At 41.4% G+C, this 20930-nt stretch overlaps 3 protein-coding genes across 3 annotated transcripts; all 3 read left to right on the top strand.

Moving 5' to 3' along the window:
• Positions 1-1557: 1557 nt before the first annotated feature.
• Positions 1558-2459, top strand: LOC135933098 (gap junction beta-4 protein-like). The gene is made up of 2 exons (XM_065471002.1): positions 1558-2093; positions 2183-2459. The coding sequence occupies exons 1-2, from the start codon at positions 1558-1560 to the stop codon at positions 2457-2459; spliced, it is 813 nt and encodes a 270-aa protein (XP_065327074.1).
• Positions 2460-5800: 3341 nt separating this feature from the next.
• On the top strand, positions 5801-6532 carry LOC135933106 (gap junction beta-3 protein-like). Its single transcript, XM_065471017.1, has one exon. The coding sequence runs from the start codon at positions 5801-5803 to the stop codon at positions 6530-6532; it is 732 nt and encodes a 243-aa protein (XP_065327089.1).
• Positions 6533-8024: 1492 nt separating this feature from the next.
• Positions 8025-20082, top strand: LOC135933115 (keratinocyte-associated protein 3-like). The gene is made up of 6 exons (XM_065471030.1): positions 8025-8037; positions 9180-9376; positions 12401-12460; positions 15552-15743; positions 19350-19490; positions 19657-20082. The coding sequence occupies exons 1-6, from the start codon at positions 8025-8027 to the stop codon at positions 20080-20082; spliced, it is 1029 nt and encodes a 342-aa protein (XP_065327102.1).
• Positions 20083-20930: the final 848 nt, after the last annotated feature.

The raw sequence follows: 20930 nt of genomic DNA on the forward strand, positions 1-20930 counted from the left end.
GATATAGATATATATATAGAGAGAGAGAGATATATGTATGTAGTTATTGATTGATTACTTGTAGTAAAAAAAAAAAGCATTAGTGTTAAAAGAGATCCATTATCACTCAGGGCATCTACATGAAACGTGTCATTATAATTCATAATAATAATAATTAATTAGAATTATAAATTAGAATGACTAAAAACCTATAATGTCACAATATACATTATGTTAGTATAACTATTAATCCACAAATAATAATAATGAATAATATTGAGTCAGGTCTTCCTGGGCCTCTCCGTCTGTGTAGGCTGTAGACATAAACACGTTCCTATAGCGTTGTTGCATCTTTGTACATCAGTACTCTCCAAGAGTGAATATCAACTGCTGATCTAATCTGATACAGCTGGATTTCATTGTCCAGCTTCACACAGACACGTACAATGTCATAACCATATTATACAGTCTGTGGTCTAAACCCAAAGGATTACTTGACTCTGGCTGATGTGGTTCTCTATATCCACTCCAAAGTTATTGTGCACTGTAGAGCTGTGGAGCCAGCCAGCAGACTGCCTTCCTAGCAAGGGTTGATATACAAAAAGGTTATTCACCCAGGACCAGCTTCACAGGTTATAAAATTGATAATGAGATTATTGTAACTGTGTTGCGTTTTGTCCAATCTGACAAGTTTTGTCTTGTGATTGTAACAGCTTTTGCAAAAAATAAATTAAAATGATTTCACAGAGGTGCTGTGTCTTTGTCTTTAAAAGGTTGTTTTTCCCCTTTCTATTATAATTTAACTAAAGAGTGAATCAATATTATATTATATTATAACCTCTGTTTTCTTTGTATTTTTGCGGGGTCTTTACCTTACAATACAAACCACCTTGAGGAACTGTTGTTGTGATTTAATGCTATACAAATAAAAATGAGTTCCTCATACAGGAATGATGGGATTATATAAATCAACTGTGATTTTTTGTCTTTGTTTCCAGCTCGTCCAAGGATAGGATTGTGCTGTTTTGGCCACATTTTAAATATACAGTAACGCTACAGTCAGGAGAAGACAGGTTGGTGTCTATAAAAACTCAGAAGTGAATACTCATCTGTCTCTTTCTAAGAAACTTCCTGATAGGCAGACTTTTTGTATCTTTTGACACAACCTCGCTCGTTGTATCACCTACCTTTCCTTATTTATTCTAAGTCAGGCTAACTGGCTTTCTTTGAATGTAAGACTTGTAGCGTCCAGGATGATGCAGAGCTTGGGTGAACTATTATTTAGCAGTCTCTCTCTGTTAGTCAAGGTGTGTGTGTTTTATCACCAGTTGCAGAAGTGACTGTAGCTGAAGAATGGGTCTATGTTTGCTTTGTTCTGTGTACCTCCCTCCCTTTCTGGCTGTGCCAAGAAGGCACAGGCAGGTATTAAGAAACATATTAAAGCGCCTTCGTGCTTGACATGCCCAGTTCAGAGTGCGTCCAAGCGAGCTATACCTCAGCAGTGGGTCCCACATTTTGGGATTTTTTTTCAGTGCTCTGTTTCTACAATTGGGTTCAACTGACATCTGAAACAACACCATGAACTGGATTTTCTTGGAGGGTCTCCTCAGTGGGACTAACAAGTACGCCACAAGGTTTGGTCGAATCTGGCTTGCCATTGTCTTCATCTTCAGGCTCTTGGTCTTCTTGGTGGCTTGTGAAAAGGTCTGGGGCGACGAACAAAAGGACTTTGATTGCAACACCCGCCAGCCTGGTTGTCAAAATGTCTGCTATGACCACTACTTCCCCATCTCTTACACCCGACTCTGGGCTCTCCAGCTGATCTTTGTGACTTGTCCATCCCTTCTCGTGACTCTCCACGTTTCCTACAGAAAAGACCGGGAGCGTAAGCACCGGCTAAAGTACGGAGAAGACTGCACACCTCTGTATGATAACACAGGAAAGAAAAGAGGGGGTCTCTGGTGGACCTACTTTTTCAGCCTGCTGTTCAAGATAGCTGTGGATGGCGTGTTTGTCTTCCTGCTGTTTTACCTCTACGAAGCTGCCTTCTTTCCTCCACTGGTGAAATGCAGAGAAGAGCCATGTCCCAATGTGGTGGACTGCTACATTGCAAGGTAAGGGATACCTTTAAGGTTCTAAATGGTCAAAAATTTCGAACGCTCAATCCTACATTATGTTTTATCTCTTACATTCTGTTTTCCAGGCCAACGGAAAAGAAGATATTTACTGTCTTTATGGTGGTGACCAGCTTTGTGTGCATTTTCCTCACTCTTTGTGAGGTGTTATATCTGTGTGGGAAGAGGTTCCGGGAATGCTGCAAAAAAGGACCTCGCTCCATGAGAGACAACTCCTTCATGATGACCAGAGTTCCTCTGAGTGGTAATGAAAACTCAGCCTACAAAGAACCGGTTCTGGAGAAGAGTGTGACCAATGGAGAACCGGGCCAGAAGGGTTCAGCCCCGCCCTACACCATAGCCTGAGCTTATTATGTCCTGAGAGACATAATGAATTTTTAAATATCAGAATCAGAATCATCTGCAAATGCTTACAAACAGATGATGTTGTTTATTTTGAAACCAATTTTACATTTAAACTATTTTGTGTTTGTGTTCCCCAACATTGATGTGTTGAGCATGTATGTACTGATATTTCAATAAACATTTAATCTGATACAATCAAAATGATTTTTTTATGGATTTATATGACCATATGTCAAGACTATCTCTCCACTCTACATATTCCACATGTTCAGCAATGTACACTGAACAAAAATATAAACGCAACACTTTTGTTTTTGCTCCCATTTTTCATGAGCTGAACTCAAAGATCTGAAACATTTTCTACATACACAAAGGACCCATTGTAGGACCCAAATATTGTTCACAAATCTGTCTAAATCTGCATTTGTAAGCACTTCTCCTTTGCCGAGATTATCCTTCCCACCTCGCAGGTGTGGCATGTCAAGGTGCTGATTAGACAGCATGAATATTGCACAGGTGTGCCTTAGACTGCCCACAATAAAAGGCCACTCTGAAATATGCAATTGATCACACAGCACAATGCCACAGATGTCGCAACGTTTGAGGGAGCGTGCAATTGGCATGCCGACTGCAGGAATGTCTACCAGAGCTGTTGCCCGTGAAATGAATGTTCATTTCTCTGCCATAAGCCATCTTCAAAGGCGTTTCAGAGAATTTGGCTGTACATCCAACCGGCCTCACAATCGCAGACCACGTGTAACCATACCAGCCCAGGACCTCCACATTGAGCATGTTCACCTCATGGATCGTCTGAGACCGGCCACCCAGACAGCTGCAGCAAATATCGGTTTGCATAACCAAAGAATTTCTGCACAAACTGTCAGAAATTGTCTCAGGATCAATTGACTAATGGTGGGTGGGGTTGTGGTATGGGAAAACATATGTTATGGACAACGAACACAAATGTATTTTATTGCTGGCATTTTGAATGCACAGAGATACCGTGTTGAGAACCTGAGGCCCATTGTTGTGTTGTGATCCTGAGGACTATTGTTGTGCCATTCATCCATGACCATCACCTCATGTTAAAGCATGATAATGCACGGCCCCATATTGCAAGGATCTGTACACAATTCCTGGAAGCTGAAAACATCCCAGTTCTTGCATGGCCAGCATACTCGCCGGACATGTCACCCATTGAGCATGTTTGGGATGCTCTGGATCGACGTACACGACAGAGTGTTCCAATTCCTGCCAATATCAGCAACTTTGCACAGCTATTGAAGAGGAGTAGACCAACCTTCCACAGCCCACAATCAACAACCTGATCAACTCTATGCGATGGAGATGTGTTGCACTGCATGAGGCAAATGGTGGCCACACCAGATACAGACTGGTTTTGCCACATCTGTGGCATTGTGCTGTGTGATCAATTGCATATTTCAGAGTGGCCTTTTATTGTGGGCAGTCTAAGGCACACCTGTGCAATATTCATGCTGTCTAATCGGCACCTTGACATGCCACACCTGCGAGGTGGGATGAATAATCTGGGCAAAGGAGACGTGCTCACTAAAACAGATTTAGACAGATTTGTGAACTATATTTGATAGTAATGGGTCCTTTGTGTATGTAGAAAATGTTTCAGATCTTTGAGTTCAGCTCATGAAAAATGGGAGCAAAAACAAAAGTGTTGCGTTTATATTTTTGTTCAGTGTAGATCTAGTCTTTCCCCTCAGAGAACCTGGGTTACAATGTAACCAACCGTTAAGATTCTCCAATCTACATAACACAAAATTTCTGAACCTGTGCTGAATGAATTAAAGTAAACCAATTTTTTCTTTAAACTACACTCAGAAAGAATTAGGATGGACATTATAACTTCTCAAGAGTTTATCATTTTTTAGTTATCACCCACCCAGGTTAGATTTTCATTTAAATTCCACCACTTTCTACAGAATTTTGTACCTGTTTGGAACACTCAACAGAAAAATCATCACACCAAAATATATAAAAGTTTATTTGAAACGCTGTTCTAGTTTCTGTAAACTTAGCAATTGGCTAAACCCAACCCAAAGCTGAGACAGATCACCGGTGTTCTGGTTAAATGCTTGAGACAAATGGCAATGCTGTAAAATGAACTAATAGAGCCAGACTGCTACTATCATACCATGAGATCTTTTAAAGTAGTCAGCAAAACTGCAATGTGATGTATCCATACGACAACTTCATGTGGTAAGTGAAGGGAGTAGCATTAAAAACAAACACTACTCCTACACTAGTTTCGCACCACCTCAGTAAAAACTACATTTGGCATTCCTTCTACGAGCGTCATATCAAAGAACAGATTTGTACTGAGTGTACTTATAAGGTGGTGACTGCTGCACTTCCTTACCTTAGAAAATCAACAAACAAATGCATATACTGTTTAGCGATATCAACTCTCCATATCTCAGGTGCATTTTAGAGTTGTTGCTCAAACAAATGTTAGGTGGTAGCCTTGTTGACTGAGCACCTACCCAAGGACATATCTTCACATCTGAACTGCCTCGTGAGACTGATAAGAAACATAAGAAACTCAAATCACAGTGGACAAATACAATTTAAAATGTGCCTTATTAAGGCTAAATGGTAGCGTATCACTACGTATGTGTATTTTGTCATTTTTTGCTGCATTCATAACTGTAAGGAAGTATATTGTCCAGCACTCCGCTTAGCTGGGTAGATGCCAGAAGTGGACACACCTCTAGATTATGACCAATCCGTCCAGAGGTTGAACCAATGCTACCCGTTTAACTTATTTTTTTAGGAAGTTTATTTCCCAGACTGGACGCATGAAAGACTGCGTGCAAGAACAGAAGTCATAAGGTAAGTTTCTTTTAGACACAGTCTCACATTAGTTATTTTTCATTTTAAAACTTTATTTAGAAAAAGAAATCCTTAAGTTTAATGGAAGAACTAAACGTGGAACACAGTTTAGGGCAAGCTTCAGCTTAAACTCTTCTAAAGGTAGACGAGGTAGAGAATCAAGTATTTTTTGTGCTGTAGAGGGATTTTATGTTTTAAACCAGTGAGCATTTCATTAATTATTAATGGCATATTTCTTTAAAGTGTCAAATTTTGAACATAAGTGAAAACACGCTGTGAGAAGTGGGAGAGCTTGAGGTTTCAGAGCTGCCGAGCAAAAGTTTGATCAGAAATGGGAACACCTATTTGAAAGATCCACTGAGCTATTGGGAACAGATTTTCTCTGGATGATTGCATAACTTTGCCTTTATGTTTTCATTTTATTCTGTCTCCCCAAATATTCACAGCTTAAAAGAAACGTATTGAAGCCTGAACTCATGGATTGGAAAGTTCTTCAGGGTTTTCTCAGCGGAGTCAACAAGTACTCCACCGCCTTCGGAAGGATCTGGTTATCGGTGGTCTTTGTTTTCCGGGTGCTGATCTTCGTGGTGGCTGCTGAGCGAGTCTGGAGTGACGAGCAGGGGCACTTCGACTGCAACACCCGCCAGCCTGGTTGCACCAACATCTGCTATAATCACTTCTTCCCCATCTCCCACATTCGCCTTTGGGCCCTCCAACTCGTTTTCATCACTTGCCCTTCATTCATGGTGGTGCTCCACGTGGCTTACCGGGAAGAACGGGAACGCAAGTACCGAGCCAAGCACGGCGAGAACACTCGGCTCTACGACAACCCGGGACAAAAGCATGGCGGCCTGTGGTGGACGTACCTGATGAGCCTCTTCATCAAAACCGGTTTCGAGATCACTTTTCTCTACTTGCTCCACTACATCTACGATAGCTTTAAGCTGCCCAGGAAGGTTCAATGCGATGTCAGCCCCTGTCCAAATCTGGTCGACTGCTACGTGTCTCGACCCACTGAGAAAACCATTTTTTCCTACTTCATGGTGGGGGCATCCGTCCTGTGTGTGGTGCTCAACATTTGTGAGATATTCTACATGATTGCCACCAGAGTGGTGAATCGAAAACAACACGGCAGCATAAGAATTGCATCGAGAAAAGTCCGCCCTGAAGTGGACTGCGACACCTGCAAGTCCTCTCACGCTGAATAGCTGAAGACCCTTTTGGGGAACAAAAAATCAAGAAATCTTCTCACGCCCCTTATTAATCACCTATTTTTATGCATTAAATGTTAAGTAGTTTCACCTTTGGCTTTCAAATCTATGATATGGTGTTCTGCATATTTGAAGATCCCTTCCTAATATCATTCAAATGTAAGATTATCCACTTGACATCTGACACCTCATATCAGCTTCAACTGAACTTAAGTGTGTGCGTGTTTTGTTAACCTTCAGAAGGGATCTCTCCATGGCCCTAATGGACACGATGATAATTTAGACCACTGAGTGTTGTTAAAAAGCACCCATGAAAAAAGGTGAACGCATTCAGGTTTATTGTATTTACATTTATAAAGTTTCCAAAATGTAATTTAATGTAAATGTTCTAATTCCCTGTTGTGATCTTACAAATAAATGTTTGATGAAATATCAGGAACTGATTTTCACATTATGGGCTGAACATTCACAGATTTGTGACTACAGACAGTACAACACTGAGCAAAAGTGACTGTTAATTTGTTTGACTTAGTCGCTCAAAAGGACAAAAATAAACATTACAACTTGTATAAATCTGTAAAAATCTGTAAAATGGTCATTCAGCTTCATATTTCTTCAATAGCGTCACTGATCCACTTGGTGGCAGTAAAGCCTTATTGGCATATGAAGGGACAGAACCCATCAGTGATATCCCCAGAGTTCAGTTGTTTTGTGACTGTTTACTATTTGGGCTTCTTTAAAAGCTAATTTTGCTGTAGTTGCTACACATTCTTTTACTCTTGTGCAACTTACTTATTTATTCAAAACAGCCACATATATTGAAGTTTGGACTTTTTTTTAATGTTAACTGTCAAACTGTTTTTCTTTGAAAAAGTTGCATCACAATCATTCAAATATTTTTACATTTAAAAAGAAATCTATTAATACGCCAACTATAGGCAGTGCCCTCGTCTGCATCAAGGTTAGAGAATATAGACTAATACTAATTAGTGAATTTACTTTCAAAATAAAAGCATGTATTTAAAACAATTAATTCAGGGGAGAAAATTGAGATATGCGTGCCTATAAAAGCCTGTAAAATGAGAATTAGTTTAGCAATTATTTCACAGACATAATCCCAATTTATTTTTCCACGCAAGAAAGAATCAGTTTAAAGTATTAAATTCCTCATTTCTTTTCATAATAACAAAATAGTTTTGAAAGCTTATCGACAGTTTTCAAAACTATTTTATTTTGAAAACTCATCAAGTATGCTCAACTTTCAGGGACACGCTATTGATCATTGTTTTATTTTGAAAAGCGTCGTGCAGAAGCGTCAGAGACCGTGACTTTCTGTCCGACGGGATTGTGGAGATCACTTTGAAGAAGAAGCGAGAGCACGCTGACACCCTCCCACCGCAGGACAGCCTGTCCTTTAAATTAAAATAATTAAAAAAAAACAAAACAAACAAACAAAAAAAAAAAACTACCGAATGGTGACCTGACAGAGATGGGCGACACAGGTAACAAACAGGAGTGTGGGGGTTTGGGATTTAATCGCCTGTAAAGTGCTGTCAGTGTTCCAGACTTCAGTGTTTGTTTGGGTGTGGTGGTGGTGGTGGTGTGGAACTAGTTTATCAGGGCACTTTTGATACCGCAATAACAGAGTGACTGCTTACTTTGGGCATTTTCTCTAAACGTTTTCACCCTTTACTGGCAGATTCAAACAAACCCTGTGTGTTAAATTGTCACACCTGTCACGCCTGTGCGTGGATGTTTCAAGTGGCAAGAGGCGAGTAAACATTGACCAGATATTTAGTTGTGAAACTGTTGTGGCTGGAATAAAGGAATAAATATCGATCTCACTTGGATGGATCTCCGTAGGAAATGTATGCGAGGACCGGTGTCACGTGACTACACAAACCCCATCAACATTCATTATATAAATTGAGATGTGATCCAGATTTCATAAGAACGGGAGGCCTGTTCATGCTAACTTTCTACTTCATAATTTTACTTTCTACTTGAGCAGCTTTGGCAGTTCAGAATAATCCTTCTTTCTATTAAACTGGGCCTTGGAGCATCCCTTGATTTTATCCAGTCTGTGTTAGCTCCTTTCCCCTTCCCTTAAAGCTTGCTTTCTTCTGATTGGCTGCTTCTAGTAAACAGAAGGTTTAAACAGCAGGCTTCTCACAATATGAGATTAAAGTTGATGTGCAAGCATAAAAGTGATTTTGTTCTCACAAACAGGGCGGTGTGTCTTAGATGACATTGATGACATCACACAGAGCCAAGAGTAGAAAAGCTTGTCAGGAACCGAGTATCTGTAGTTTCCGCTTTTGGATTAGAGGGATTATTGCACATTACATGAAGCTAATGTGGGTTTATTGTGAGCATTGACCGGTTGAAAAGATGGGGGGGAAAGGCATAACAGGCCAAGTGTAGATTTTTTTTGTCTTGGAAGTCTTTGGTCACCTCTTACACACTTGTTTGGGACAGCCTGCGCTCAGCAGCTAATTATTAACACGGCTGACATCTCCGCCGTGGTTTTGACCTGGCCCCTGTGTTTCTGATCAATACGGCGTGGATGACGTAAAGTCACCTCTCTCTGCTCTGCTGCTGTGGCTCGACTTGCTTCTTTTCTCCCTCTCCCCTCTCCCATCAGGACTGTGCTGCGACAGCCTGCAGGATCCCAAGGCCCTGATGAAGATGGGTCTGAGCGTGATTATAGTCGGTCACGTGAACTTCCTGTTGGGAGCTCTGGTGCACGGCGTGGTGCTCAGGCACATCAGCATCAAAAACCAGGACCGTACCATGCAGTACGCCATCGCCAATGTGGTGGTCATCGCATCTGGCATGCTGGTGAGCATTTCGGCACTAACAAGGACAGAGCTAGAGGACATCTCTGTGGAGGGAATTTTAAGAAATCTAATCTTTATTAATAACTGTATAAATCCCACTGTGGCTAATTTAGCTCAGAGCAGCTTGTTGTACATAAAACACAGTAACATCCAAACAAACACGTGAGCTAAAGCATCAAAAACTTTTACTAGCAGGTAAGCTACAACGATGCCCTGAAGGTAAGAGAGAGAACCAACCTGCAAGACCACATTCAAAAAGAGCCAAAACACCCACAATCCTCCTTTCTGGAGGACTGGTTCAAAAAAAAATGTCATCTTTGCTTCACTCTTGTGATTTTAGAACAGGTTTTGACTATTTAAACATAAATCTTTGACATGAATACTACTTCTACTATTATCACTAACAATGACGACGACAACAATAATAATAATGATAAAAATATTGCCTTTTGGTTATTATTTATAGTTATGGTTTTCCAAAATACCATATGCTACAATATGCAATATATAATATAAGTAAACATATTCTAGTTTTTCATGCTTTCTGGTAGCTTAGCGATGCTAAAGCTTGAAAATGTGCAACAGACTGGAAAGAAGTTTGCCCTCAGACTAAAAGTTCACTCTCAGTGCTGCAGCCAGTGTAAACTTTCCAGCTGCCACTCCCATTCAGTCGGGGAATAGTCATTTTTACCTGTGTGAATAAAGCTTTATTTGCTTGATCATACTCTGTCACTGTGAGTGTCACACATCCTAAACAGTGTGGACGAGTTAAGGTCACGTGGAGCAGTGTGCAGATAAGGATGGTGGTGAGACGCGACAGGCCGGTGCGCGGGTTTCGTAAAGCCGATGGTGATTTTGTGTGTGCGTGCTTGTTTGTTTTCTTTGTGCAGGTTAAGAATTATTTTATGCGCCTTCGTCTTAGTAAAGTATTACCAATGTTGCCTTCCCTCATGGTGATGACAGCACAGGTTAGAGCAACATGGGGAAAAAAAACAATAGAATTACCTGTTTTTCAGGATTCATAAGTCATAAATCTGTAAACAAATACACAGCTGTGAAGTAAAAATATACTTTACTGTACTTAAGAAGATTTTTCAGGTATCTTTACTTTACTTTTTCAGCTTTTTACTTGTACTCTCTACATTTTAACCAAGATATCAGCACTTTCTACTCATTACATTTTCCAAACAAGTTCTTTACTCCAGTTTTTAACAATTTTGAGGGGGGCTATTATTTCCTGACACTGCTAATGTTCAAACATTAAACTGATTGGAGGCCAAATGGGGAGAACAAGAAAAAGGACGATCAGTCCTATTGGTGTCTCCATCACTGGTGCTTATCACAAAGAAATCTAAGAGGCAAAAACCCCCCATATAATCTATACACATTATATCATTTGTTGTACTATACTCGGGGGTTAAGTGGGCCGGAACAATCTGAGATGGCTTTTTTGGTGCAGATGGTCCAAAAGTTGTGGTTGAAGTACTTTAACATCTAGCTAGCGCTACAGAAGAGGCGCTAGCGTAAATGAAGTAACTTTTTGTTTGTTTGTTCAGGGGTTTGTTTTGGTAGCAGGTAATTTCAAATGAGTTTCTAAAAGCTCAAGAGATATCAACAAATACACCATCTATTTGTGTGCAGTTGGTCACACGTTACGTCTGTCGGCTAAAGATCCAGCTGCTGTATTTCCCAGGAAAAGAAGAGTGCTCGATAAGTTCACTCAGAGCCACCATCTGATAATTCCATTGATCCTGCATCATCATCGGTCCAGGATCAAGATTCCAGCTTACCAATGATGTTGTCTGAGGAGTCAGTTAGCATTAGCCAAGAAGTTAGCTAATGCTTTTAAAAACTATTGCTAGCTAACCAGCATGAGTAGCGTGAATTTGGAGTAACAGCAAAGCTGATAATATTGATAATATACACATTATATAATATAACTTAATAAAGGAAACACTTGACATTTTTTCCAGAAGAGAGTTTCTTATAAACAAAGGCATTTTTTTTCTTTTTCTCCGAATTCCAAAGTTATGACACAACGTGATCGATCAGTTGCAATGTTGATCCTGGAACAACATTATTATCATAATGCATGATTAACACCAACACAGGGATATGGCCAGATACACCCAATCAGAGATGGAGAAAGATGTAAGACAGATAGGACGGGCTCTTACGCTGCCCTCACCTGCTGAATCTCACTTTGCTTCCAAATAACAGATGGTTATCGCTATTCAAATTTTAAAATGATAAGGTTTGTGTTCACGTTTGTGGGAGGTTCAAAAAGCTGGTAGAAATATCCAAAGAGTTACTTTTTACTTTCTGCCTTTTCTCTCTTGAGTTAATAAATTGAATCAGTACATTAACATTTACCAAAGTACTTGTTACCACAAGCATCTGTATGTCTGCTTCAGTGATGAATGTGCTCACTTTTGCCATCTCTGGACAAATATCACAGGCTTAAGTTGACTTTTCGTTTCTAATCTGCAGCTCCGGCCTTTGGCTAATTGGACTACCCCAACTCTAGTTAAAAGTTGCTGATGTCATTCACGTGTAGGGGATTGATGTGATGTGCTCGTTACAGATAAGAATGAAACAAAGTCACAATGACTTTGCTGTAAGATGTGACCACACTTTAAGACAGGGTTCACTTCTGGCTGTTCTTTGGGTTTGTGCCATAAATGATTCTCCTTGCTGCTATGAGGAAGCAATTCTGAGAATGACATGCAGCACATTTGTTTGTGTGCGAAAATAGGTCAGTGTTAAAGTTCATTAAAACCATTTTTACTGTATAAAGAACTCTAGAATAATGTTTAATTTCTCTCTGAAAAATGTGGCTTGTGTAGGAATCTGAGTGGTTTGCACTTAGTTTGAGCCACTCTGTGAAAATGCTGCTCCTCAGGTCTCCTAAAAATATCTTTCAAAAATACCGAGGCACTTAAAGATGTGTTTGAATTGCTTGCAGTGCGTTCCCTGTTTTGTTTTGTTTTTTGTTTTTTAAATGTCATCTGTGTTCTCTCCGCAGGGAGTCGTTGCTGGTATTCTGGCTATCGTCCTCTCTAAAAACAAGAAGAGTAAATCCCTGGTTAGTATCTCTGCAGTATGCTTTTTAATCTCAATATCTGGAGAGTAGGTGCCTTTCTCCTTGTGTTATCCACCTTTTCTCCTTTGCTTTTCTTATTGATCTAACATTACTGTGCCAGAGCAGTACCTTCACAGCGCTCCAGCACTCTGCTCGCCTGCTTCTGCTTTGATATTTTACAGCTTCCTCACTTTTTTCTCCCTGTCGTGACTTAAAAAAAAAGCCTGCACATTGCCTCAGGTGTCTGAATTCAGCCCTGCAGAGCTGGATTGGTGTGTGTGTGTGTGTGTGTGTGTGTGTGTGTGTGTGTGTGTGTTTTTTTTCCCCTCTCACTCTCTGCATCTCCTCTCTGTTTATTCAGTTAGCTGTCGGGCTGCTCAGACGGGACTGACGAGGCAGCTTGCTCATGAGTGAGCTGTAGGTTGATAAACCACTCCCGGTTTCCTTTGTTAGCGAGTGCCTCTGTGAAGCAGGCAGGGCAGAGCTGTGAGGCGGCAGTTTGAGTCCATTACATCTTGTTATGTAACTCAGTCATCCACTTCAAGTGATGAGTGAACACAGGCCTTTCTTACATGTGCTGGCTGCTGTAGGTGTTTTTTTTAATTTCTTTTTATTGGCCTTATCGGGTTTTGATTTAACAGCTCAGTCATCTTCGCAAATTGACTTTAAATATCTGGGCACGCTGATTAGCTGCATCTCACCTTCTGTAAATTCGGGATAGGTTTCTCCACCCAGCGTATCATTCATTATTGTGCATCATTCATTTGTAATACAAGTATAGCTAAGGCTTGCATAATCAGTCTATTTTCTTATCTTCTTATCATGCATGGAGGCTGGAGCTTATTCCTGTTGCATTGTCCAAGAGGCGTGCTACATCCTGAATTGATTACTATTATTTTTTCTTTTTTAAAACAAATTATAAGTAGTTCCTTAGAACAGGCGATGACTGCACTTAGGAAACACCATCAGGAAATAAACTGCAATGTTTGTGTTCATGGTTAAATTGGACTTTAGTTCCCATTTAAAATTGGTTTTAACCCAAGATTTTCATTGTGATCAAATCAGAATTTTCATTTCAAATTTATAACCCACAGTCTACTTGTGTTTTGTGGACTTGGAGAAGGCATTCAGCCGCATCCCTCCGAGTGTCCTGTTGGGGGTGCTACAGGCTATGGGGTGTTTGCTGTAGATCTACTGCAGGAGCTTGATCGAAACTACCGACAATAACCCAGACTCGTTCCCGGTGGGTGTCTGACTTTGCTACGCCTGCCCTTTGTCACAGATTCTTTTCATTCTTTTCAGATATTATGGACATAGGTTTTAGGTGTAGCCAGGTGGCAGTAGGCTTTCATGTTAGTGGCCCCAGAATCTCATCTCTGCTTTTTGTAGATGATGTGATTCTGTTAGCATCCAGCTGTCCTCGCCAACCGGCCCTGAACAATTGGTAGAAAATGGATGGATTGCTAAGCCCCTAATCACACAGACGTAGAGACTGGTCAGCAAAAAAATCTTAATTGCCGACTGGTTGGTGAGTGGTTGTTGGAGATTGTTTGTTGTGATGGGTCACAGAGGGAGTGCTGCAGCAACCCCCCAATCTCTGAAACCAACACTTGGCAAAAGGAGCAACATACAAACAACAGGCAACCACAGCAATGTTTTTAGCGACAAAAGCAATTGCAAGGAGGTTGTCAGCACAGCTGTATAAGTTCTTACAACTAGTTTCACCTAGCAGCAGCTAACAACCTCCAGCAACCACTTGCAAACAATTTAGGGAATATAAATTTTTCCCTAGCAACTAGGGGCTAGCAGGCATTGCAGGTTTTTAAGCCTGCATGATTGGGGCTTTAGCAGTCGATTTCACAGCAACTGCCGGCAGCCTCTAACAAGTACTTGCAACAGATTGGGTAACATTTTTTTTTTAATAACAACCAATGGTTGCAAGGCAGTCTTTTAACGCTCTCTAATCCTGTGTGAGCCTAAGGCTGCTATCTGTAGCTTTTACTGTGCAGCCATCAACATTCAAATCATAATGTGTTTTGAGAGCCTATTATGCTATGCTATGCTATGCTACGCTATGCTATACGACGCTATGCTAGGTTATGGCAGTGCAGTCAGGACAAGCAAGGCGAGAGAACATGTCCAAGCAGAGACAAACCGATTTCTTTTGGGGTTTTTGTTTAGGTTTTTTTTGTAATTTAGGGTTTTTTTTCGTGTGTTAAGGGAGCTCAACTCTTTGAAGACAGAAACACAATATTCAGACACAGGAGTTCTTTTGACAAGAACACTTATCTTGGTATATGAAATCTGATAGGCTGCGTAATGACAAATTGCGATAAATGGAGGGACACAACAATTTAAAGTCTACTTAATCAAAAGCATGGTTAAAGTCATCCATCCATTTTCCTCTGCTTATCCAATTAAGGGTCACGGAGGCAGCCGGATCATATCATAGAGGCAGAGGACGCCAGTCCACCACAGAGCTAACACAGAGAGACAGACAACCATTCATACTCACATTCATACCTATGGCCAATTTACCTAACCCCATTTGTGTGTTTGGACTGTGGGAGGAAGCCAAAATAACTGGAGAGAGCCCACAGACACAGGGAGAACATGCAAACTCCACACTGCACCCCCTGGTTGAAGTGAGGTCGTTAAATATCAAACTGTTTTGTTTGTTTTTGTCCAGTTAGTCTTGCTTTTCTTTGCATATTTCCTTATGAGCATCAGTCAAAATCCTGCTCCTGCTTTTGCTTGCTTTTACTATCCTAACTAACCCTGTTTGTATTGTAAACTTCTTGTTGTGGGTGGGAAGGATGAGGAGTCTATGGCAGTGAATCAGCACGCACAGTAGCAGGAGTGGAAGTGGAACCAGAATCATTAATACACCTGTGCTTTTGTTGCTCTGACATGTCAGAGCGGCTGCTGTGAATAATCTCAGCTCTACTAATGTTTGTTTCTCTTTTGCCGTTTTTTTCTTTTCTTTTTTTTTTTATAAAGTCTATTTCCAGCTGGAGATGCCCCAGTTTCCCAGCTGGGAGAAGTTTTTCCTTCCTGATCATCTAAGTTGTACTTCTCTCTTCCTTTTCCCTAGACGTGGTCTCTCTTCACAGTGAGTCTGGTTGCATCTTTCATGGCAGCGGCTTCAGCCATTGGCCTTTTTGTATCCGTGGTGAGGGCCATTGTTCACGGTGGGCGGAGCCTCATGACTTTCTGCCGCTTCCCCGACGCCACCGGCTACTCCAGCATCACCAACGAGTGTCCCTTTGACCCCACACGCATCTACGTGAGTGCATTAGTGTGCGCGCCACAGATGCTGAGATCAAGGCGTGACCTGTGACCTTTTCTGCAGCAGATGGCTCTTTGAACAGCTGACTGTTGTGACATAATCACAACAGAGGCTGTGCATCATGGTGGCAGCATTCCCTTTTGTACTGTGTCTGTGTCTGTGTGTGTGTGTGTGTGTGTGTGTGTGTGTGTGTACATAAGGGTGTGGGAGAAGGAGTGGGAGGCTGGGTGTCTGTCTTCTCTGTCACTCAGGCTGTCGCGCTTGTGCGGCTGACGGACTGGTGGCACAAACGCTGACCTGACCCCGTCAGCTAGCTCCGGGCTGCGTCCAGACACCGTTACACTGTCAGACGCACTAAGCCTCACGGAAACATCCACACATCAGCAGCACTTTGGCATTTTAACACCCAGTGTAGTTGACAATTTGTTGCATCAGTCACCTTCATCTTAAAGTGGATTTATTCTTGGCACGGGGGGGGTTAATGGCACAGCTGCTGATGCACGCAGTGTAGGTTATCATTTGTAAGTAGCACAGACACGGCCCTGGGCAGACAGTCCCCACTGCCGCCGTGTTTGTATTCTTTCAGTCAATTTTGTGCCCCAGTGAGTGGGAGGGCTTCACTTGTCTCAATATTGAAAAGGAAACTGCCATCGTGCAGTCGTGTCTGCAGTGCAGATTGTCACTCATCATGATAGAGAGCGGTAATCACAGGGTAGCATGTTATGGCTCGTTTCTACATCGTTTCTCTGGCTGAACAGATATGTTTCCGTTTGAATCAATACATCTGTGTAAGTCATTTAACCATGATTGTAACCGCCTGTGGGCCGTGCTTTTATTTACTTTATTTAGTGCCCTACACCCGATGATTGGGATGAGAACAGGGCAAATCATCCTGAAGATCACAAAAGACAGTTAAAGCAACGACTAACTCAGACGTACTACCTTAAAACCCTAACATTCACGCTGCTTTAAATAACACAGGTGTTTTCACTTCCCGGATTGATTATTGTAATTCACTTCTTTTTGGTCTTACTCAAAAATCCATCCACAAGCTTCAACGCGTCCAGAACTCTGCTGCCCGTATCATCACCAGGACCCCTTCTGTCCACCACATCACTCCTGTCCTGCAGCAGCTTCATTGGCTCCCGGTCAAATATCGTATCAATTTCAAAATACTCTTGTACACATTTAAAGCTATTCATCATCTCTCTCCTCCATATCTCTCTGATCTGGTTAACATCACCACTCCATCTCGTTGTCTCAGATCTTCTTCTTCCCTGTCACTCTCCGTCCCCTCCCCCCGTCTTGTCACCATGGGGAGCAGGGCTTTCAGCTGCTCTGCTCCACGACTCTGGAATTCCCTACCTCCTGATTTAAGAAATATCTCTACCTTCTCTCTCTTTAAGTCCCAACTCAAAACCCACTTGTTCAAAATCCTACATATCCTACATAACCTCTCCATTCGACTATTTTAAATTTGTTTATATCCTATGCTTTTATGATTGTGTAAACTCCTTGCTTTTATGTTGCTTTTTACTCTATTGTGTACAGTGACCTTGAGTGTTTTGAAAGGCGCTTTCAAATAAAATGTATTATTATTATTATTATTATTATTATTATTATTATTATTATTATTATAGTATAGTTGAAGAAGCCAAAAATGCACTAGTGCTGCTTGTTATTTTATTACAGTGGTCCCTCGCTATAACGGTTCACTTTTCATTCAGCTTGTCAAATTTACATAAATCTTCCATCGCTAGCAGCGTGAGTCTGAAGTGCTGTACAGTATGTAAGTTTTCTCCCCGACAAACACAACAATGTCGATGAAATGTTTTGCACCGTCAAAGGAAACCATGGGTGCCTTTGGTTTCATTCTATAATACTGGACTTATTTTTCTACGAAGGTTTGAACTTTGAGAGTGTTTAAACAAGAGTGAAAAGTGTGAAAATGTTCATGCCTGTCTGAGAAAAGTGTATAAAGTGTGCAGTGAGGGGGTTTACAGCCTTAAAACATCTATAATAATTGTAAAAAATAAAATAAGGTTGGCTACTTCGCCGATTTCACCTATCACCGGTTATTTTTAGAAAGTAACTTCTGCGATAAACGAGGGACCACTGTATATACAGAATTATTTTGTTCAATATTGAGATTACAATTGCTCATAGACCTAAAAATAATTAATAACAAGTACATTTATTAGAATTTAAGCAAAGAAAAGAAACTTGTCTTGTTAATTATGTGGATTTCTTCGTGTTTTCTTTAGAATTCCTCTGAATAAATAAATCAGTGTGAACCTGCCACAGTCTGACAGGACGTGAACGGGAGTGGCAGAAGGAAATGAAGCTAAAAGGCAAAGTGGGGGAATTATTGCAAACCTGAGTACATAATGTAAAGCATAATAATAGGATTCCTATTGAAGCTCCTGGCACACAGTTTTTGTGCTGATGTTAATGCCAGAGGAAGATTGCGGTTACTGAGTCTATACTTAGTATTTAGCGACCCTCGCTCGCCATCTTTGTCTGCTGACACTTTGCAGCTGCGTTGCTGTGCAATCATACCACTTACAGTTGATCCTGAAATATCTAGGAGGGAAGACAAACTCTCTTGTTGCAGCAGTGCCATCCTATTACAGTACCATTCTCTGACCTCTTTAGAACGACCCTCAAAGACAGATTGCATGACTGGGTGCTTGGTTTTATTCCTCGGTGGCAATGGGACTAAAAACACCTGAATTCAAATCTTAAGAGGTGTGGCTCAATACTTGTGTTAATATAGTAAGTAGCTACCATCAAAGCTTATTAAAAAGAGAGAAAATGGGTTTAATAAGTCAACAGAGAGCTTTGAAACAAAACTTGAGCAATACTTATCTGAAATTGTAGACAAGTTGTAAGATTTGAACCCAAGTTCTTCTGCTTTCTTTCTGGAATGAGGGTTGGATTATCATCTTCGGTGTGTTTCTTCCTCGTTTTATAGCCACCTAAAGTTTGCGATGGACCAAATTTAAACTGGACCCCAGAGCATCAAGTTTTGTCGTAGTCTATTGAGACTGCAGACCATGCTGTTCACTCAGAGCTGCGTATTAGCTAGCGGCCTCCAATATGGCTGCCGGAGGGTACATTACATCACCTGAGAGTGTGTTTTGGACTTTTCTGGCACACATGCATGCTTAGAAGCAGTAATAATGGTTATGCAAGCCTTATGTTCTGTGCTTCCTGCATATTTTATCATGATTTACAAAGAGAGCTCCAAATTTTGAGCGGTGCACTTTTTTATTCTCTTTGTAGTCTGCGAGTCAGTGTGCCCAACAACAAAAGGCATCTCTATTTCTTTGAATTCCCTCTGTAGCATTTCACGCTGATACTCTCTGCTCTGCATATTTTGTTCAGCCTCTCCTGTGCAAACTGAAATTCCCAGACTTGCTGCGTTTTTTGGTTTGCAGCACTGCTGTGCAATCTGAGAACATGTTCACTTCTGTATCACGTTATTATTTATACAGTTTCTCAATTTTATGTGAGACTGCAGAGCACCTTTACAGATATTGTTCTCTGAATGGTCCAGCTGGTGTTTTCCCCCTAGCTCATCTTCACCTTCTCCCTCCCCAGAGTACGACTCTGATCCTTTGGGTGCCTTTAATCGTGACTTGTCTCATCCAGCTGGTGTTTTGCGCCCGCTGCTTTGCTGTCTGCATTTCCTTTCTGGGTCTGCCTTGCTGCCCTACCAGGAAGAGACCCAGAGGCAGATCGGTGAGATTTTGACTCGAGCATCTATTGAACTCTACTGGCAGTCTGTGCAGTATAACTAAAGCCATTTTTTGGTGTCTCTGTAGATTAACGCTGTGGTGCCAATTGAGAAAGGTGCTTCTCCTCACTATTCTAGACCTCCAAGTAGCTATAATGAACCTGCCCCTAGGCATACAGAGCCTCCAAGAACCTACAGCCAACCACCAAGAACCTACAGCCAACCACCAAGAACCAACAGCCAACCACCAAGAACCAACAGCCAACCACCAAGAACCAACAGCCAACCACCAAGAACCAACAGCCAACCACCAAGAAGGAGCACAGCAACTCCACAACGCCAGCACCGAACTCCCACCCCTCCACAGTATCTTCCTCGTCAGCACCACAGTCTTCCTCCCTCAGAGAGACAACCTCTTCACCAGCCACACAGAGTGAGATCAGACAGAGAAAGGCAAGTAACAAGAGCTGGAAGCCAGCAAAGGGTGACGGAGCAACACCGGCTCTTGCAAAGGGGGACGCTGGAAAGGTCCAGCTTCTGGATATAGCGTTATTTAACGCAGCAGATCTACTCGAAGAGCCAGAAAAAGACTTATGAGGTTCCAGCTACAGTACTTGGAGTCAAACTTCATGCTCATAACCTGTCAGTACTTTAAAGCTCTGGCCTCAGATGAAGATGTTTCTTTAAGAGGAACTGATCTATGAATATTATGAGGCCCAGATTATTTCCCAGTTATGGGAATTTGTCAGTTCTCATTCTTGTCGTCGTGTTGAACAAAATATGCACATCAGGAGAGAAAACTTAGCTAAATGCTGCAAAGAGAGGACACAGTGCCAGGTCTGAATGGGATTATGAGAAATAGCTGGTCAGTTTGTTGCCAAGGGTTGGATGAATGATCCGATGCCGCTGTGATGTCAGCTGTTCGGACCTGTTTAAAACTCGATTCACACTTTCCCAGTATAAAGCCATGAAGCAGGGCTAATCTGGAAGTTAGCGCTCTCCAACACTGATATCTCTACCACAATTCAAAGCTCAGTATTTCACACACGCCAAAATGTGACCACAAAATGTTTTCATTTTGGGTTTTTTTTGGTGGGTTCTTTTGCACAATGCCAACAGAATGGGAAGAACAAGATGAAAATATTCTTTATTCTGACTTTGTTGGGATGTAAATGAGCTGCTCTCCTGGTGTTACAATGCTTTTCCTCTTTTTGCTGAGGATAGAGTCTCAGGTTTGCCTAACAGGGTATGAGATGCATTTTGTTTTCTGCTTTTAGCCCAAGTCAGATTAGCACTGCGCATGTTGTTTTTAATTTCTTAAGTAAATAAAGTTTTTATTCAAGAAACTGCACCATTGTTTTGTGTTTTGTTTCTGAACTTTGGCACCAAAACATTTTTAGCATATGGTAACGCCAGCAGCTCATGAGTGACCTGACAGGTAGGAC

The sequence above is a fragment of the Pelmatolapia mariae genome, linkage group LG22, assembly GCF_036321145.2.
Source record: "Pelmatolapia mariae isolate MD_Pm_ZW linkage group LG22, Pm_UMD_F_2, whole genome shotgun sequence".
Classification (NCBI taxonomy): Eukaryota; Metazoa; Chordata; class Actinopteri; order Cichliformes; family Cichlidae; genus Pelmatolapia; species Pelmatolapia mariae.